Genomic DNA, 20,740 nt, shown 5'->3' on the forward strand with positions numbered 1-20,740 from the left:
GGGGGGGGGGGGTGGGGTGCTTGATGCCATGTTTCATTGGAGCATACTGTCTAGTGATACAATGAAAGCGTAAAATAATTGAGTAATCACGTCACGCAGTAGTTTGTATTGGCCGGATCGGCAAGAATATGTAGTACAAAAGGATACAACACAAAGGCAAACGTAAACTATCCTGAAGATTGCACTCAAGTTTCCATGGTTGTTACGCCGATCCGTTGCCACTAATCAGGGCGACGATCCAGTCCTGGGCACCGTTATTGCTGGATGGGCGCAAGCCTTTTGTAACGCATCAGGCAGGCACGCTACCTGTCTAGCATCGAGGTCGATCAATCAATTCTTCATTATAATCCTGTCTAGACAGTTGTGCCTCATGTCTGAACTCTTTGTCATGCCCTATGACCATCATATAGTCAGTTGATGTGTCATGTGTGTATCCCTAACTTGGCCAGTCAATCGTCTGATCACCAAGTTGTTGTAGCCTTCCTACTACGCGGCTTCACTGCCCTTTGAACCAGCTGGAGCAGCGGCGCTTTTCTCAAGAGTCTTTGTTGTGGCATTTTCAGCTCCAGACGACTCAGACTGTCTCTTGCGCCTGGGTCTCCTTGATGTCATCTTGATGGCATCATCTTTTTGTGGCGTCTTTTCTTTTGTTGGACTGCTGTTGGATTCTGAATCCGCGTCAGGAAGCAAAGCTCGAGAACTTAGCCGAAGTTGACCCTTATCATTTATCTGGTTCAGACGATCAAGGAAACAGAATTCAGAGAAAGGCATCATATCATGTGGTTGGATAACTTAACATATGGCATTTCTGGAGGTGTGAATTATAGAAATAGCAGTTTTGCACTATAAACGCCTTGAGGACAGACACATGTTGAACTTAAAAATAGCTACCAACCTCGATAAGCTTGACGTCTATGCGATCTCCGACTTCAAAAGCCTGCAACAAATGCAGTGGATTGGATTACTTAAACAAGGGGTAGAAATCTAAGCAAATGAAACAAATTCATGACATTTTCTCACATCCTCAGCCTTGGCCAACCAGCCCGAACTTAATTCGCTGATATGACATAAACCCTGCATATTGAGTTACAAGCAATGGGTTATGGCAGAAAATAATATCAAAATTAAACTGGAAGGTATTTTTCATGAGAACTTCCTTTTCTATTGCACAGAAGCCCAACAAGGTGATACGGCGCCAGCGGTGTGGTGAATGGAGGGGAGAGTGGAGAAGGAGGCTGGATTGAAAATTGGAACGCAGAGGATAGCGGGGAACCTCGGCGGTGGGATCTTCTCCGGTGGTCGCGGCTGAAGCGCTCGACGCCACCGTCGAAGGGAAACTCCCACCCCGATACAGGGAGAGTTTATTCCTTCTTCGATGCCTATTACAATCTCCTAAGGTGCCCCTTTATAATCCAGGTGCACTTCCATAATTAAACCAATCTACTAAAACTCCTCCCTGCCTTATCTAAACAGCCAGCAGCCTATTAGCCACAGCCTGGGCTGAGGCCTTGTTTGGGGCGACGCCTATACTGGCGGCCCACAAACGAGTCCACAACACTTCCCTCCCACCGGACAAACAACTCGTCCGCGAGCTGGAACTCCGGATAGCGGTCTTTGAAATCTTCTACAGCTTCCCAAGTAGCATCAGCAGGAGTGCGGCCATCCCAATGAACCAGAAACTGCCAGCGTCCGCGGTTGAGGCGAGTACGGATCACAGCTGCTGGAGTAGGAACCACCCGACCATAAAGAATTGAAGGCAATGGAACCAACGCAGTTGGTGGCTCCCCCACGAACTTCTTCAAGAGAGCAACATGGAAGACGTCATGAATGCGTGCCTTGGGAGGAAGGCGCAGACGATATGCCACTGCTCCAATGCGCTCAAGCACCTGATATGGCCTGAAGAAGTGAGGCCCAAGCTTGGACGGCGAAGCAGTAGTAATGCCCACAGCCGTGCGGTGATGAAGGCGTAACAAAACCCAATCACCCACAGTAAATTCCACTGACCGACGTGTCTTGTTTTGATGATCTTTCATCACATCCTAAGCCAACTGCAGCCTGTCACGGATCTCAGCCAAGAAAACATCACGATCACGAAGCTGCCGATCCACCGCGGCCACCTTGGCCGAACCAGGAATATAAGACACAAGAGGAGGCGGTGGCCTGCCATAGACGACCTCAAAGGGGGTGGCACGAAGAGCAGACTGGAAGGAGGTATTGTAACAGAACTCTGCCCATGGTAACCACTGAAGCCAAGAACGCGGTTGATCACCAGCTAAACACCGCAAGTACATCACGATGATGTGGTTAGTCACCTCAGACTGTCCATCAGTTTGGGGACGAAATGCCGAGCTGCGCAGTAACCGGACATTGGCCAACTTAAAGAGTTCTTCCCAAAAACTGCTGACGGTCACTGACAATGGAGCAGGGAAATCCATGAAGGCGCACAATATTATCGAAAAAGGCACGGGCCACTGAACTTGCTGAATATGGATGACTTAAAGCAACGAAATGAACCATCTTGGAAAACCGATCCACCACAGTAAGGACCACTGATTTCCCGCCAAACTGTGGGAAGCCCTCAACAAAATCCATGGCGATGTCACTCCACACATGTTCTGGAATGGGCAAAGGCTGCAACCCAGCCGGATGTAGATGCTCCGTCTTATTCCGTTGACAAATAGCACAGCCACGAACGAAGTCACGGACCAGTCGGTGTGCATGAGCATTATAAAAGGATGCCCGAAAACGGTGAAGAGTCTTCTGCGCTCCTTCATGGCTGCCATGCGCCTCCAACAGTAGACGCGGCCAAAGGGCCGAGGCGTCCGGAATGAAAAGACGCCCGCGGTGCAGCAGCATGTCATCCACCAGCACCCAGCCATCAGGCGCTGTACCAGCAGCCAACTGTGCCCACAGCTCCTGTGCCTGCGGATCACGCTGGTGCTCCACCCGAAGGTCGTCGTAGAGGGCGACTGTTGGGCCTGAAACCGCCCGGACAGCAGGCGCCTCCGAATCACGGTGGGACAAGGCATCCGCCACTGTATTCAGCTTCCCCGCACGATACTCGACCGTGAGATCATAACCAAAGAGTTTGGTGACCCATGTGTGCTGCGGAATGGTTGTAAGGCACTGGTCGAGGATGTACTTGAGACTCCAATGGTCCGTGAGAACCGTGAAAACACGACCCCATAAATATGGCCGCCAATGACGTACAGCTTTGACCAAGCCAATGAGCTCCCTTTCGTAAGCCGGTAGCTTGGCATGATGGGCTGCCACTGCCCGGCTGAAAAAGGCCACTGTGCCATCTCCTTGATGAAGTACTGCACCAAACCCAGCCCCTGAAGCATCACAATCGACAAAGAAACGCTTGCTGAAGTCAGGTAGCTGCAGCAGTGGAGCAGACACAAGCGCCGCCTTGAGCTGGAGGAAGGCCGCCTCCGCCTCATCGGTCCAGGAGAAGGCCTCCCGCTTGAGGAGGGCTGTCAATGGTGCAGCCACACCGCCATAACCGGCGATGAACTTGCGGTAGTAGCCGGTGAGCCCCAGAAAACCGCGCAAGGCCCGATCCGAACGGGGACGCGGCCAGGCCTCCACCGCAGCCACTTTGTCGCTGTCCATGGAGACTCCATCAGCCGATATGATATGGCCAAGGTACGCGACCGTCGGCTCACCGAAGAAGCATTTGGAGCGCTTGGCGAAGAGGTGGTGATCACGGAGTTGCTGCAGCACAGTTCGTACATATTGTAAATGTTCAGCCCACGTGGGACTGAAGATTAGTATATCATCAAAGAAAACAAGTATGAAACGCCGGAGGAAGGGCTTCAACACATCATTCATCAAGGCCTGAAACGTCGCTGGAGCGTTGGTCAAGCCGAACGACATGACCAAGAACTCGAAGTGGCCGCAATGCGTCCGGAACGCGGTCTTGGCGACGTCCTCGGGGTGCATGCACACCTGATGATACCCACTGTGGAGATCAATCTTGGTGAAGAAGCGGGCACCTTTAAGTTCGTCGAGAAGCTCATCAACAACTGGAATAGGGAACTTGTCCTTGATGGCGCAATCGTTGAGCGCCCGGCAGTCGACACAAAAACGCCAAGTGTCGTCCTGCTTGCGGACCAGGAGCACCGGGAAGGAAAAGGGCGATGTCGACTCCCGGATGATCCCCTGGACCAGCATATCATCACACTGGCGCTCAATTTCATCCTTGAGCAGCTACGGATACCGGTACGACCGCACCGCCACTGGAGGGGCTCCCGGCAACAAGTGTATGCGGTGGTCATGGCGGCGAACCAGTGGCAGACCATAGGGCTCGTCGAAGATGCCCTTGTAGGACAGCAGCAACTCTTCCAACACTGCGCGGGGATTGGCAACGGCGTTTGCAGCCATGCCACGGCTGCCCAAGCCATTCCAGTGATGGGAGCAACCACTGAACCAAATGGCCATCGAAAGGGCGTCAAAGTCCTAGACGATGGGCCCCAAGGTTCGTAGCCACTGGACGCCGAGGACGAGATCAAACCCGCCCAAATCAAGAGCAAAGCAGTCGATGGAGAAGCGTAAGTCGTGGATGAGGACGTCCGTAGCGAGACATACGCCGGGGCTATGCAACCGATCGCCGTTGGCCACCATCACTGAGAGCCCAGCACACTCGGTGACCACCAATCCCAAACGAGCAGCCACCTCAGAGTGGATGAAACTGTGAGTGGAGCCCGTGTCAACCAAAGCTTTGAGCTGAACACCCCCGATCACCACCTGCAACATCATGGAATTAGCAGGCCCAAGGCCGGTGAGGGCATGTAAGGATATCTCCAGGTTGGTGACGTCTTCGCCGAGCGGGTCCTCGCCTTCCGCAAGCTCCATGAGGAAGACGCCCTTCGCGGCACACTTGTGATCCTTGGAATAAGGCTCCGGGCAGAAATAGCACTGCCCGTTCTGCCGCTTCTCTTGCATCTCAGCTTGCGTGAGGCGGTGAAAGCGAGAGCGCGTCACGTCCGTCTTGCCGTCCTGCAGACTGGCACCAGAGCCTGCAGCACTAGATGAAACAGTGGCGCGGCGTGTAGAAGACTTGGGTGCCGCCGAACTCTTGACGGTGGAAGCCTCCACTTGGCGCTGCTCGTAAGCCCGTGCCAAGCTCATAGCGTGCTGCAGGTCGACGGGATGCTGCAGTTCCACGTCGGAAGTCAGTGGCTGACCCAAACCACTAGTGTACAGATCGATCTTGGTCCGCGTACTGAGGTGGTCGCAGCGAGAGGGCAAGGCGAGGTAGCGCCGCGAGTACTCCTCGACCGTGCCCGTGCGAAACAGGGCCTTAATCTCCCCGACGGAGTTGGAACGGATGGGCAGCCCAAAGCGGAGGTTAACAAATTCGACAAAGCGCGGCAAAGAAACCATGCCGAAGTCGCGCTCCATCTGGTAATACCACTCCGCAGCCGTGCCGTCCAGATGTAGAGAAGCCATCCACACCTTCTCATCCTCTGGAACGCGATGGCCTCGAAAGTAGTTGTCGCACTTGTTGAGCCAAGTCAAAGGGTCAGATTCGCCGTTGAAGGTGGGAAACGGGATCTTAGGTGGCCGGTAGGGCTCTCGTCGGCCGTCGGGTTCACCGCGGAAGCAGCCGCCACGATCGAAGGCGCGGCCTCCGAAGTCGGAATCGCGGCCGCGGTCAGAGTCGCGACACCCATGGCCTTCGTAGTCGCGACCGTAGCGTGTGTCGTAGTCGCGGTCGTGGCAGGCGTCGAAGTTGCGGTCGCGGCGGGCCTCGTAGTCACGGTCGTAGCGGGCCTCGTAGTCGCTGTCGTAGCGCCCGTGCGAACCCAGATAGCGCTCGCGATCACGTAGAGCCCGGTCGCGGAACTCGACCCAGGCGCGATCCCGCTCGGTGGCATGCCCGTCGTAGTCTTCGCGATCCTCACGATGGACACCCCAGTCGTCGCGATGGACATCCTCACCGCTGTGCGTGTCCTCCCCGCCCTTGCCAGAATCGGGCTTGCCCGTCTCCACGTGTGCGAGACTGGAATCGTGAAAGTTGAGGCGGTTGGTGATGGTGGTGAGTTGGCCGAAGATGCGATCCAGCTTTGCCTCCAGGGTCGCAGAATCGAAGGGAGTGCCGGACATGGCTGTCGATGCACTCGTGGTGGTCTCCGATACCAAATTGATACGGCGCCGGCGGTGTGGTGAAAGGAGGGGAGAGTGGAGGCTGGATTGAGAATTGGAACGCAGAGGATAGCGGGGAACCTCGGCGGTGGGATCTTCTCCGGTGGTCGCGGCTAAAGCGCTCGACGCCACCGTCGAAGGGAAACTCCCACCCCGATACAGGGAGAGTTTATTCCTTCTTCGATGCCTATTACGATCTCCTAAGGTGCCCCTTTATAGTCCAGGTGCACTTCCATAATTAAACCAATCTACTAAAACACCTCCCTGCCTTGTCTAAACAGCCAGCAGCCTATTAGCCACGGCCTGGGCTGAGGCCTTGTTTGGGGCGACGCCTATACTGGCGGCCCACAAACGAGTCCACAACACAAGGCCATGCGATTTTGCCACTAAGAAGTGCTTCTCTTCTCTGAATTATATACAGGTGATGAATATGTGAAACTACTAAAGTAAATTATAATATCTGCTAACCTCACGCCCTGGAGCAATTTCAACAAAAGCACCATATGGAGCTATTGACTTGATCTCACAATTCCTGGTAAATGAGTTCCCAGGAAAAGGGTATTGATTAGAAACCCAAAAGATTGGTTACAAGAAAGCAAGCAGGGTAATTAATTAAACAAGAAAGAAGAGATAATATACTTTGAGAAGAATACAAAACATCCAAGGGGATAAAAGTTGATACCTGTATATTTCTCCGACTTTTGGAACCATGGTAAGGTTAGCTATTATAGTTTTTGACTTCTCTAAGCTTGATAGGTCTCTTGCAGTAATTTTTACCTGCAAAAGGCATTTGTCAATAGTACTTTCGTAAGGCTAAATGGCAAGTATCACCAAGTTCTCCGTACCGTGCCATCGTCTCCAGTATCAATAGCATCTACTCCAGTCTCCTCAATTATACTTTTTATTGTCTTTCCACCAGAACCAATTATTAAATTCACCTTGTTAGGTTTGACCTTGAAGAACATTGTAATAAAACATGTCAGAAAGATATAGTTGCAAGAAAACATATATAGCATATACACATCATGAACAAAGTACCAACCTTCATAACATGAATTAAGGGAGCATATGGAGATAGTGCTTTTGACGGTGGAGGTGAAGATTTCGACATTTCATCTAAGGAGAAGCAAAATGTAACATCAGATCAGATGGGGGGAAATGAAACATGACAGTTTCAGCATAAGAGCATTCTGTAGAATAGACAGGAGAAAATTATTAGTGTTAACCATCCAAGGAGAACTTTAATATTAAGGAACGTTCCAACCATCCTGTGACAATCTTTCAGAGGTGACATTAGGACCCACATATTTAGGGACCTTCGCAAATGATGTCATAAGAATCAGTGCAAGAACAAACATGATTTACCAGCACAAAAGAAAGCAGCTATGCATAAGTCAACATCCTTTTTGTGCATTTTCTATACTAATGCCAAACACTGGATGCTGCATTACTCATGGCAAACAAGTATTAGGTCAAAGTATTTTTTTCCATACAATGCTGAAAGGGTTTGAAAATGAGCACAAAACAGAATTCAAGCAGTTGCTATGTTTTTATATTCCTTCCTTTTTATTTTAACTTAAAGCTTGATTGTGGTATACTCCCTCCATTCCAAATTATAAGACGTTTTGGTTTTTTCTAGATACGTAGTTTTTGCTATGCACTTAGATATACCAATGTCTAGATACATAGTAAGCGCAATGTATTTAGAAAAGCCAAAACATCTTATAATTTGGAATGGAGGGAGTATATCATAAGTTTGTAGATAGCTGGGGTAAGGAAATTGGCATGTAAATGGAAATAGCTAAGTTAGCACAGGCTTACTCAGAATATGCTGTCTCCCGTCCCTAGCTTGAAGGAGCGCTTGCTCCATCACAGGTAGAGTTATCCCAACTACCTGCCACAATGCAAGAACCAGACAGATTTAACCATTGTACCAAAAGCCTCCTAATAGCAAAAATACATGACAAATACTTCAAATCTATATAGTCATAACAACCTTAATGTCCATCTGAAATGCAGATATGCCACTTTCATTACCAGCAATCTGCAACAAAAGCTTACAGATAAGAAAACTGAGCTTTCAGCAGAACAACATATACTAACCTTGCTAATGCAGTTCCAAGTACCAAATGCAGAATAAAATACAAGTCACACCTTCAAATCCATGTCACCAGAGGCATCTTCAGCTCCAGTAATATCAGAAAGTATAAGTGGGCTACCATCTCCACCAAATTCCTGTGTATCAAGGACCAGGCCCATTGCAATTCCAGCAACAGGAAACTTTATAGGAACCCCAGCATCTTGAAGTGCTAAACAACCTCCACAAACAGAAGCCATGCTGGTGACAAATCACAGAAAAAGTATTAGCAATTAAGTAATCAAACGCTTAATTCTCTACTGTAGTCTGTACGAACCCAGAGAAATGGTCAATTGCTAACTATATCAGAAATACTGAGTATAAGTTCAGGTACCGCTGGACTAAGGACGTTTATTTGGGTCACCAAACGCAGGAATGTTAATTTTTGCACCTGACCAACTAGCGAATGTCTAAACTGAACTCCATGAGGCAACAAGCGTAAAATAAAAGGTTGTGTCAACTCACAAATAGTTCAGCAAATTGAAAGAACCATTGCAAGAAAGACAAACAAACTTATACAAGCTAGCAAAAAAAAAATGTTAAGCACAAGAATAGTATTACCTGGACGAACCATTACTTTCTGTGATAGTACTCTCGACACGAATAGTGTATGGAAAATCCTTTTCCGGAGGTAAAATTGGCTCCAGTGCCCTTTCTGCAAGCATCCCATGTCCAATCTCTCTCCGGCTAGGTGCTCCAATTCGACCAACTTCGCCAACACATGATGGAGGAAATGAGTACTGCAGAATGTCACAGAAATTAGTTAACAATGCAGGGTAACCTTGCAGTCTAACTGTGTTGATAACAAAATTCCAAGCTAGAACGGAAAACTATTTTGGACCGTTCACAGGTTAGCAATGAAAATAGTAAGCATACAGCCTTCAAAAAGAACATCACAAAGTGATCCTCAGAGGACAGAACAGAGGTTGGATAGATACTCATGTACACCCTGATCAACAATAAAATCTCAATGACACAACTAAAATACAAAACATAACATCCACACACACACACACACACACACAACATTTAAATATAAGATGGCGTCTTGACAACTCATTTTCACTTGCAATCTACAATAAATTAGCTCAGATTCAATGCCATCAGTGAAAATCATCACAGCAATAAAGCAGGATATAATCCTGTCAACTGTTCATACATGTCGCCCTTTACATAACAGATCTTGGAAGGGGGCAATACGTACTACCCATTGTATTTTCACATAGTTTGTTCAGAAATATGGATCTGAAGATCCCCCCCCCCCCCCCCCCCCCCCACCACCACCACCACCACACACACACTCCTAAAAAAAGGATAAGATTTCCCAATGAATAAAACACAATCTAAATAAGCATGATGCACAAGATACATAGTAAGTAGGAAACTGTGAATTGACCTACCAGGGTGATGTATCATTCAATCAGCAAAGGTGTTTCACTTACCTGAAGATAGAAGCTTTTTGAATCCTCTGTATCAACAAGGTTGTCAATTCGTTGTGCCATCTGATAGCCACCTAAAGTGACCACAGCTAGTGACTGCATGGCCGAACAAAAGAAATAAGTGAAAAAAATTAATAAGATAACAAACCTAATATGCATTTGACTCTAGCTGAAACAGACTATAAATAAACCAGCAGAAAGTATAATGTTTAAAAAATACAGGTAATGGTTGTGCTATGTATTATTTAAAAATGAACTCCACAACAAAATACATCAAATTAAGTTTTGTAAGAGTTAATGTTTGAAGTAATAAAGCAGGATTCTTACAAATAAAGGTGGGATGGATATAAACAGAATGTGCACATAGATTTCTGTAAACATCATCAGGTACTGAACAGATCAGCAAGATACTAACAGCAGCATATGACAAATAAAAGACATGTCATGCTATGCCAATCAGAAATGGCAGATACAACAGACTCTCAAATGAGGTGTATTACCTCACCTGTGTTTCTCCCCTCGTGAACAGAGCACTACCATGAGCTCTTGGAAGTAAACCACATTGAGAACTAATGGGCCGAAGTTCCCAAGGACTCCGTCCATCACTTCGCTTTCCTCCCTGAAATTTGAGCCGTTGATATTCCATACAAAAGTTTCCATATTAAACCACATGAAAGTCCCAAGGAACCATAGTTTTTACGGCGGCGTGGCGAGGCGCGGCGACCCACCACCTTCACACCTTTACAGCGTCTATGGCGCGCGGCGTGGCGACGCCATACACACATCGGCGTGGCGAATACATACATTATAGTCTAGGATATTAGGAAATTATATTGACAAATGGTAATGCAAATGTAGCTAAAAAGGTATAGTCTACAATATTAGCAAATCAAAATAGCAATGTAAATGTAGCACAAAAGACATAGAACTCTCTCATCTCTCAAACCGGGCTCATTCTTTACTGTTACTGGGCCCAAAACCGGGATTTTCGGCTCGGCCCACACCTCTGCGCGGCGCCCGGCCGCACCCAGGCCGCAACGTGGGCCTGGGCCGGCAAAGTGCCGCGGCCACGCGCCCCCGCCTGGGCCGCGAAACAGCCCGGTCACTCTCCGCCGTCGGATCGCATCCGACGGTCGCCCGGCCGTCTCGCCCGAACAAAACGGCCCGGCCGGCCGCGTCAGCCGAGAGCCGAAACCCTAACTCCCATTCTACTCCTCCCCTTCTCTCTCTCAGTCGCGCGGAGCCCGAGCGAGAGCGAGCAGACGACTCGGCGCCGTCGCCGGCCCCCTCGCCGGCGAGCGCGCTCCCCAGCGGGTGAGCGCGCCGCCGTCGAGCGGCCTGGCTGCGGCGTCCCTTTGGCCAGAGCCCGGCAAGCAGCGTCTCGGGCTCGGTCTCGGAGGGCTCCAATCGGCCACTCGGCCTATACAGGTACCCTCTCGGCCTCACCCTCACCCTCACCGTCTATTGCGCCCGCCACAGCGCACAAAGGCGCCACAGGACGCCAAATCGGCGCCACGGGGACGCCACGGCGCTATGGCGGACGCCATACACGCCGGAGCCGTGGCGTCGCCGTGGCGAGAGCCAGAAAAACGCCACAGCGATATGGCGACGATATGGCGTCGGTATAGCGACGCCTTAACAACTAGGCAAGGAACTGTGATTACCAAACAGAATGATGTGGCTCAATAGGAAATTCAATAATCAGAGTCACAATTGATGAACAAAGCCATGTATGGCAGGCATTGCCGGCCATGTATGGCAGGCATTGACACACAAACACAATGCTAGATTGTGAGAGGACCCCTTTCTGAACTATCCCTATTAGTTTCATTAATAACATGTTTCGACGTAGCAGAATTTTCTCCTAAATATGGCAACTACATATTTGTTTTCACTCTTCTTTTGGATGACCAGTGGGAGTTAATACCTGTCACACTGGCTTCCTGTTACTGGGCTACAATGTTACATTCTACAGAAAGAGTTCAAAGGGACCTTTGAAAACACAATGCGCATATAGGAAGAAAGTCAGATCCTTTGTAGTAAGAACTAGAAAGTACATATGATCTTTGATTGTTTTTACACAGATGTAACCAAATATGTATGCTGAATAAATGCAGACACTGAAAATCGATGATGACTCAAGATAGATATTATCAAGAATTCAAGACTGCAATGACCACAACAGTGCAATTCAGAAGTCAAGCATGGGCATGAAAGCTAGATCTCTAACCAGTTTTTTAGCAGAAAAAAAACTAGCAAGTTGAAACAATAGAAAGAAGGAAGCATCCTGCTATTGATCACATAAGCAAGGGAAAAAACCTTTAGGTGACAAGTGCAATCAATACCTCAACAATGCGCCTTCGTAAATATTTCGAGGAAACTTCCTTGAAGACTAGCTTGACATCAACTTCTGCAAATAGCTATATAGAAGAAAAATACTTGGAAATCAGTATAAAATGTTATCTGTTTAATAAGCAAGGTGGTAGATTAAAACTGTCAAGCAAAGCAGAAAAATGGGGTGGGGGGACGAGGTCTACTTGTCAAGAAATCTTAGAAAAGTGAAGGAAAAGAAACTTTACAAGACAAAAGCACAGGCCTAGCTATAAAGCCTATAAGATACTATATCTGATGTTTTATAAAAGCATAAAAATCACCACATCGTCATCAACTACAATACAATAACCATCACCTGAGGAGGGGGCTTCCTTGAAACCGGCTTGATGTGAACATCACCTTCATCTACTTCTCCATCAACTATAATTTCATCCTCATCCTCATCCTCAACAATATCAGCCAAACTTTCAGTGACTCCAGATGAGCCATCTTTGGAAACATAACCCTGTTCAGAAAGTATACTTATAACTTTGTCCTCCAATGCTGAAAGAGCTTTTCTTCTGGGAATCTTTCCTTTTATTTGTAATGCCTTCACCAACTCATCTCCAGAAATATCCTGAACAACATTAACAGCTGAAATCAGCAACCAGATGGCAACAGGCAAATGCATGCTCGAAAGGGAAAAGGATATTGTATAACTACCAGCATATATCTTCAATTTAAAAGTTACAAAAGTGAAGAGGTTACAATCGATGATTAAATAAGGAAATGACCAGCAGGATTCAATATATGATTGACAAGACTGTGTGACTACCCCAAGTGGCTACTGAACAAGCATATTAAGCAAATGAAAACGATAAGCATATAAGAACTAAGGAAAATGGGAGGACAGGAAACAGCATTCTAGTCAGCCAGTTCAGGTATTGTTTAGCCTTCAAACAAGCATATTAGGTACTTGTACTTGCAACTTAAGTTAAAAGATTGTATTTTGGTAAAATAGGGAGCTGTTATGTTCATACTTCAACATGCCTGTAGAGTTCAGGAGGCGGTAGGCTGATAGCATCGACCATTTTCTTCTTCCCACACCTCTGGATGAGAACATCAATTGCTTTGCAGATTTCTCTAATTGCCACCTGATTTCTACATTACGTCAGAATCACAAAAAAGGGGTAGACCAGGACAGAAGTTCAGGTGTACACAGCTAGCATTTATGTAAGAACGGAAGCAGATAATATGTCTTCTAAAGGGAGGTCTATAAATGACAGAAGCTCTGAATCTTACAGATTCCAGAAATGAAAATGGGGAAAAAACATATACATTTTTGGCTTACTTGTACTGAGTAGTGAGTAGTAAGAGAGGTAATATAACAGCTCAGAAAGTTACAAATTATAAAGAACTCAAAGCTCCATGGTTAAGAGAAACTAGAAAGCTGAAAGCAATGATAAACAAAATGGGGAAACAAATAAATCTATTATTTGCGCAAAGACTTGAGTAATTAATTGTTGCCTACAGCGATAGTGTTATCATCTTGCCATATTTAAGCACTTCATTCATGTTTACATTATGGAGCAATATATTCTATCTAAAAGCGTATCTTATTGATAATCTGATAAGCTCACCTGCCCAGCTTCCACAGCTTCAAGCAGCTTCTCCTCAGTCAGAAAATCACAGTAGCCCTACCAAAGACTAGTCAGGAATCAAAAGATAACCTCAACTATAAGATTTATGAGTCCTATGAAAGTAATCAAGATAAGTCTAATTTAAGGACTGGCAACTTGGTTTAGCACATGAGCCTAAAGCATAACTGTTTTACAATAAAATAAAAGGCAGAGTAACAATGTACAGCAAACTTAAAACATACCACTAAAAAAAATTGAGGATTTAAGTATATGTTGAATGCAAGAATTATATGCACAGATTTGTTTTAACAACTGAAAAAAAATGCTGGGAATATGGTGAAGCATTCAAGCATGTATGCAAGCAAAGCTTCAGCACTAACCTCAATCATCAAAATGGCACTATCAGTCCCAGCCATCATCAAATCTAACTCTGATTTATCCATCTGTTCAGTAGTTGGGTTAACAACAAACTGGTCGTTAATCAGGCCAATTCTTACTCCAGCAATTGTTTGTTTATTTGGAATTTCAGAGAGGGCCCTGTAGTGAAAATTTTGAGATAAATAAGAGTATCTTTGAGATAAAGAATGTAGTCTCGCAAAAAAAACATCATATTGAAATATTTTTTATTAAACCTACACGGCTATACCAGCAGCTGTGATAGCCAAGCAGTCCGGGGAGTGAATGCCATCATAACTGAAGACCTATAATAGTAAAGGTTATATCATCATATGGAGTAATTGATGGAGGTCATCAAGAAACAAAAACCAAAGAAAAAGGTAGAATAACAAAATATGATCTTCAAATCTGGCCCATCAGCCACAAAGATGTCGAGAGAAAAAGTGGCCAACCATGGCATTTTTTGCTAGGTGGGCATTCATATTTCTTTTGTTTGTTGCCAAAGTGAATTATTAACAGGTGCAGAACATAAATCTCTTGATGAGGGTAGCCCTGTGCATGGGTGCGTATACACGGTTCTCACAGATTTTTCAACCCACCCATGAAAGAAGTTGATAGATGGGTATGGATTGGGTGGATTAATGGGTCAACTGCTTATTAGCCGATTTTCACGTATAGAGCCATGCTCTTCCCAAGGGACTCGCTCCTGCGCTTTGTCTTTGTGGCCACACGCCTTGTACCAGCTAGCATGGGCAGTACTGCTCAATAGACAACCATCGTTGCCATGAAGCTTAAACGCCGACGTCTTGCAGCACCATCAGGCAGCAACGCCGCCTCCGTCCGCCACAGCCGTTCCTGCCGGAGATGAACGGGAGCCCTCAGCCGTCGACGTGTGCGCACCGCCACTACCCATGGCCTGCGTCTGCGAGAAGTTGAGCATGGCCTTGGGCCACGGATCCCACAGTCGCAGCTTCTTCGGATTCTGCGTAGGTGCCCAGTATGGATGCGGGATCCTATGGTCTTGAGAGAATAGAGAAACAACCCATGGGTCTCATGGATCAAACCCATATCCACCCAATCCATGTATAATTCCTTTCCACGGTTTGGGTGGGTCTAGAACGGGTGGGTTGGGTGGGTTTCATAATCCGTGCACAGGCCTAGATGAGGGAACGAAACAATTTTGCTGGCAATAGCTTCCTATGAAAAGGCTCTGTATAGGGCATCTTGCAGCCATCTATGAAGATTGCGGTAAGAATTATACAATATACATCATGTCAGTTTCAAAATAAGAACACTAGCCTTGCAGTTTGAGTTGATGTTATGGTTGAATTTTCTGCTTTTCCTAACAAATGTCAAATAGCAAGTATCTCAGCTTTAGAGGTTGAACTATGAATGGGATTGCCAAGTTATGAATCCAGAATCCAAGTCACATGATGTTATACATAAATTGCATCAATATCACCCTAGTATTATGAGATTACTAAAGTAAGTCTCTGCTATTCAGAGAATACTAGGACGGGTTACAATAAAATGGGGAAAAATATGTAAATGATGATGAGCTACTCATATAACTTTAACACACGTTGCAAGAAAAAGCTAGAACATATGACCAAACTCCCAGAGGCAACATGAATGCGAGTTAACTTCTAAAGATTACCCAGGATAGAATTTGAGTTTCATAGTAGAAACCCTTAGGCATAGTAGGTCGTAGGGGCCTGTCTATCAATCTGCAAACCAAAACCTGCAAAGGACGTAGGAAAGAAAATCTAAGCACCCAACAAACATAATAGTTGAACAAAAGTAGAAGTTCCTATAGTGAACCTCATGGTCTTTTGTCTTGCCTTCTCGTTTGAAGAAACCACCACTGGAATCAGTAAAAATATAGAATAAGGTTTCATAAATTACACAATCAAATTGAGAATGGAGTCATGGACAATGACAAAGGTGGCGACAACAGTTTTTTAGGTTTCAGTACCTAGTTCTTCCAGCAGCTGAAAGGCGCTCTTGATAGTGAACCGATAAAGGGAAAAAGTCAGCAGGGTCGTTTGGAGTATCCGCCAGACAGACAGAACAGTAGAGAATCTGCCAGCACATTTTGAAGTTACAGTTAGACACAAAAAGGTCCTGAAATTGAAATAACGAAATTAATTGCATTCAAGATGCTTTTATCCTCATCAATTAAACTGGACAACAGTGATGACAGAAACAAAATCCGAACAGCAGCCTTGAATTGAATTTGGTAAAAGGCCAAAATTGTGCGCAGCCTTGAGTTGAATTTGGTAAAAGGCCAAAATTGTGCTTGCAATAGGCAATACGCTGTCCTCTAGAAAGCCATTCATGTTACAGTATCCAACAGGAAGAACAGAAGAAGAATCATGGTCAAGTCATATCAAATTTGATTGACATGCACATGAAGAGCATATAAATCAGAACAGTGGCAAATCACTGCAGCCTAAATTGTGCGAAGATAACAAGCATGCAGATTCTGAGGTTTTGACAGAATGAAATGCACATACAGTATAACTAAAAGTCTACCAGACCTGTTTGAATTTCGAAATAAAAACTGTAAATATTCCCTCAAAACAAAACAAATAACATCTGAAATGTGCAAATGGGCCATCACGTGTGCACGTTCTCCCAATGTGCTCTAAGGAGAAAGTCTGAGAATTTTATAACCCCTACTGGCAGATTAAATGGAACATCATCCGTGCATGTACAATTTCTTAACAATAGGTATTAAGTGCACACTGGATTCTAACAACTTACCGTTTCGCCATCGGTGACCATTACAGAAGCACTCGCTTGCCTCCCAATGTGACCCGTTTCCACCAATATCTGAAATGCAAAAACATTCCATTACCCCCATTTTATGAACGCACTTCATTTTGTGAATGCAGGCGCTGTGACATCAATCAACCAAAACCGAACAGATGAAGAGTATAATAACTTCAATGTGCTTAGGCAAATGCCGTGAGCAAAACAGCCAAGCGCAGTGGGAGCTCTTCACCATTGAAACAACACTCGGAATTGCACGTGAGAATCCAGTAACTAGCAACACACACACAAGCACGAAGCATGCGCCACAATGCACTGTGCAGGAACACGCTACGACGCAACCCGCGCGGAGGCGCCTCACGCAGCCACGCTACGGAGCGGCAAAATTCGCGACGCATGAACCGAGCGCCGCGCCACGATTCACAGCTGAGAAAGGGAGAAAAAAAGCGATAGCTCATCGGCGGCTCACCTCGCGGTCGCCGACGGGGATCCTTACGGAGAACTTGGCCGGCCCGGAGCTGCTGGCCTCCTCCGCAACTGCGGCGGAGGCCCTGGCGACCCCATGCCTTGGACTGGGCGCCCTCCGCGCGCGGCGCGAGCACGGGAGCGAGGCGTGGAGCGGCGGCGCGGGGTGCGGGAGCGCGAAGGCGACATGGTGGTGGTGCGGCGGCGCCGGGAGGAGGAGGTGGAGCACGGCGGGGAACGCGAGCATCTCGAGGTGGATGTGGGAGGAGGAGGCGCGACGGCGCGGAACGGGAACGGGGCGGGAGACGAGAGGGTGGCGACGCGCCCACGAACCTTATCACTTTCTCGCTCTCTTTTGCCCCCCCTTCCGCCGTGTGGGTTTTTGTGAAGATTTTGCGCCGTCTGCCTATTGCGGTTTTGGGATGCCACCGTTCGAATTTAGGGCAGGGTTTTTCGTGATTTCCGAATATAGATAGGTGATACACTATCTAACCTCCTTTGCAGAGCAATTGTATAACTTAAAAAATACGATAATTGTTCCACGCAGCGTGCGTCCACTCAGCGCTAGTTGCTGCCGCCTTCCCCCGCCACGCACCGCTCGCTCCTGCCCGTCGCGTGTCTCGCCCGCGCCGCTCGCACCTACTCCGGCCCCGCGCCCTGCTCCCTCTGGTGTGCGCCACCCACGCAAGACGCGTCGCGTGCGCCGCCCGCCCGACTGAGCCAAGGCCTATGCTGGTGCCGGTGCTAGTGGGGTTAGCGCGCCACCGCTCGTCGGCTCCCACCGACAACTGGAATCTACAAGCCTCGGCCTCCCCTAGGTTAAAAAAAACATATGTTTTTAAGTGTTTCAGATATTTTTGAGATATGTTGTAAATATTTTATATTGATGTTGCAAAAGTAGATCAGAATGTTGCATATGTTGCAATAGCTATACACGTATGTTACAAGCGTCTATTTCAAATGTTTCATATATTTGTTTAGATGTATGTTGCAAGTGTGTTTATCTGAATGTTGCATATGTTTCGCACATATGTTGTAAGTGTTTTATCTGGATGTTGCATATGTTTTACAATGGCTTTCAAGTGTTTTTGTAAGTGTTTCAGACGCATGTTTCGAGTGTTTCATCTGTCTTCAGACGTATATTATAAATGTTTCGTCTAGATATTTTAAAAATAGATCTCGGTGTTGCACATATTTATAATGGCATCTGTGGCTGGCTGTAACACCTTTGGTGTTATGCTCTAAACAAACTACTAAGTCATGCCATGAACACCATGTTTATGTGATAATACATGTGATAGAGTTTGTAGATAATTTTTTTGTAACCTAAAATAAATAATAAAATTGTTAAATAAAAATTAATTCAATAGCTCATGTTATGTCAAGTATGGTTAAAAAACAATTTTTATTAAGCAAAAATATTATAGAACATGTGTGTGACACCTAAATAAGTTTAAAGTATAAACTTTGTAGGTGACAATGCAACTTTTGTCTTCGGAAAATAATATTGTCAGCTAGTATTTCTAATAGCTTAGAAATAGAACTTGAAATCAAATCCTATCTTAGAAAAAATTTTAAGTTTGAAAACAGTATGACAATGCCATGTTGGTGAATTAATTTTGGAAAATTTAGTTAAAGGTCAATGCTATGTTTTTGTTCCGTGCGGTAATCTGATGTACCCTCTTTAGCATGGTTTAGGTGGTTGAGCCTTAACTGTGTTAGATTAGTTTCTAGATGCGCTTTAAAATTCGTGCCCAAACACGGCCTCGGGTTATCTGGCCGGGTGTGCGCGATCACCACGCTCGGGAGCGCGACGTCGCCACGTTGGCCGCACCGCGTGCACATGCGTTGCTGCGTGTTGGCCGGCCAAGGCCTTCCTCGGCCTGGGCGAGGTCTGGCTACGACCTGGGCGCTGCGGGACGCCACGCTGCTGCCACCGCCTTGCTGATCTGCTAGGGCGCAACCACTGCCGCCTTTGGCCGCTGTCGTGCGGTGCTGCTACCGCTGTGGCACCGTGTTGTGCTGATATGAGCACCTCATCACCGCACGCACGTGGGATAGCCCCTGTTGCTTCACGTCGTCGCCTCACCTTACTAGCGCTGCGGCCACACATGTCGTGCTTCCCCAACTGCCTGCACGCGCACGTTATCTGGCTATGTTGTCTCGTAGTGAGCGCACAGGTGATGTCTCAGATCCCACCGGTCACTTGCCGACAAGGCAAGGACAGCTAGAGCTCGGACCTACCTTTTCTCCCTGTCGCCTCTGTTGTCTGAGCCGCACCCATGAAATCAGCCAGAGAGAGATCACCTCAATCCAATTCAACGCGTCCGCAGCCTTGCCATTAAGCCACCTAGCTACCCGACCCCATCACGCCTTGAGTTGAGTCCGGCCAAGCCCTCCTCCATCATCCTCTACCCCAACGGTCACTTCGATCGAGTCCACGGGAAGCTCCTGATGCTCGCACATTAGCTGGTTAGGCCTATAGTGACCCTAGTTCTATTTTGATCGGGTTGTAATCTTGCATGGGGTTCCTCTTATCATTGTTTCGGATAGAGGGCTAGTTTTTGTCTCTCGCTTCTGGGAGCAACTCCAGAAGTGTCTTGGTACTCGCCTTCTCAGAAGTTCAGCTTATCATCCATAAACTGATGGTCAAACAGAAAGAGTCAACCAAGTACTTGAGGATATGTTGAGAGCTTGTGTCATTTTTTTTTCCAAAAAAGTGGGATGAGTGCTCGTCTTTTGCTGAGTTTTCTTATAACAATAGTTATCAAGAAAGCCTTCAAATGGCACCTTTCAAGGCTCTATATGGCAAGAAATGTAGAACACCACTTAACTGGATTGAAGTGGGAGATCATGGTTATTTCGGGCCTGATTTTATCAAAGAAGCCAAGGAGCAAGTCAGTGTTATTCAGAGTCATTTGAAAGAAGCTCAAAACCATCAGAAAACTTATGCAAACAAGAGAAGAAGGCCTTTGCAGTTTGAACTTGGCGACCATGTGTATCTCTAGATATCTTAGATGAGAGGTGTGCATCGTTTTGGAGTTCGTGGAAAATTAGCTCCTCGTTATGTCGGACCTTATAAAGTTTTAGAACGGTGTGGTTCTGTTGCTTATCGTATCCAGCTCCCGGCTATCTTGTTGGTAGTCCATAATATTTTCCATGTCTCCTAGCTAAAAAAGTGTTTGCGAGTTTCTAATGAGGTGGTGGAAATTGATGGACTTCCTCTCCAACTTGATCTTTCTTAAGTTGAGCATCCTGTCAAAATCTTGGATGAAAAAGAAAGAGTGACTAGGAACAAAGTGGTGAAATTTTATAAAGTCCAGTGGCAAAATCATACAGAGAACGAAGCTACTTGGGAACAAAAGAGCTATATCCTGAAGCATTATCCTCACCTCCTTATTAGTTCATCAAGGTAATTATTTAAA

General features: G+C 46.5%; 1 protein-coding gene across 2 annotated transcripts; it reads right to left on the bottom strand.

Annotated features, from left to right (window-relative positions):
- Positions 1–36: 36 nt before the first annotated feature.
- LOC136549428 (probable polyribonucleotide nucleotidyltransferase 1, chloroplastic) lies at positions 37–17,924 on the bottom strand. 2 transcript variants are annotated; one of them, XM_066540707.1, is made up of 24 exons: positions 17,320–17,924; positions 16,842–16,910; positions 16,051–16,157; positions 15,897–15,939; positions 15,733–15,816; positions 14,316–14,380; positions 14,060–14,216; positions 13,680–13,736; positions 13,080–13,193; positions 12,416–12,676; positions 12,072–12,146; positions 10,232–10,345; positions 9,730–9,822; positions 8,849–9,027; positions 8,305–8,488; positions 8,147–8,194; positions 7,972–8,044; positions 7,193–7,266; positions 6,996–7,103; positions 6,833–6,927; positions 6,619–6,682; positions 1,021–1,074; positions 896–937; positions 37–729 (listed from the first exon to the last, which is right to left on the bottom strand). In XM_066540707.1, the coding sequence occupies exons 1-24, from the start codon at positions 17,560–17,562 to the stop codon at positions 487–489; spliced, it is 2,646 nt and encodes an 881-aa protein (XP_066396804.1). In that variant the 5' UTR covers positions 17,563–17,924; the 3' UTR covers positions 37–486. The 2 variants fall into 2 exon arrangements, with proteins under 2 accessions (XP_066396804.1, XP_066396805.1); XM_066540708.1 differs by having other exon boundaries at positions 15,917–15,939; positions 17,320–17,390.
- Positions 17,925–20,740: the final 2,816 nt, after the last annotated feature.

Source organism: Miscanthus floridulus, chromosome 4, assembly GCF_019320115.1.
Source record: "Miscanthus floridulus cultivar M001 chromosome 4, ASM1932011v1, whole genome shotgun sequence".
Lineage (NCBI taxonomy): Eukaryota > Viridiplantae > Streptophyta > Magnoliopsida > Poales > Poaceae > Miscanthus > Miscanthus floridulus.

What these genes read in the sequence shown, in the direction of transcription:
- LOC136549428 (XM_066540707.1), bottom strand. Translation starts at nt 17,562, where the DNA reads ATGCTCGCGTTCCCCGCCGTGCTCCACCTCCTCCTCCCGGCGCCGCCG. An exon ending in ACAGCTGCTGGTATAGCCGT is followed by an intron (nt 14,217 to 14,315) that starts GTAGGTTTAATA and finishes TTTTCACTACAG; the next exon opens with GGCCCTCTCTGAAATTCCAA. An exon ending in GAAAGTAATGGTTCGTCCAG is followed by an intron (nt 8,489 to 8,848) that starts GTAATACTATTC and finishes ATTTGTCACCAG; the next exon opens with CATGGCTTCTGTTTGTGGAG.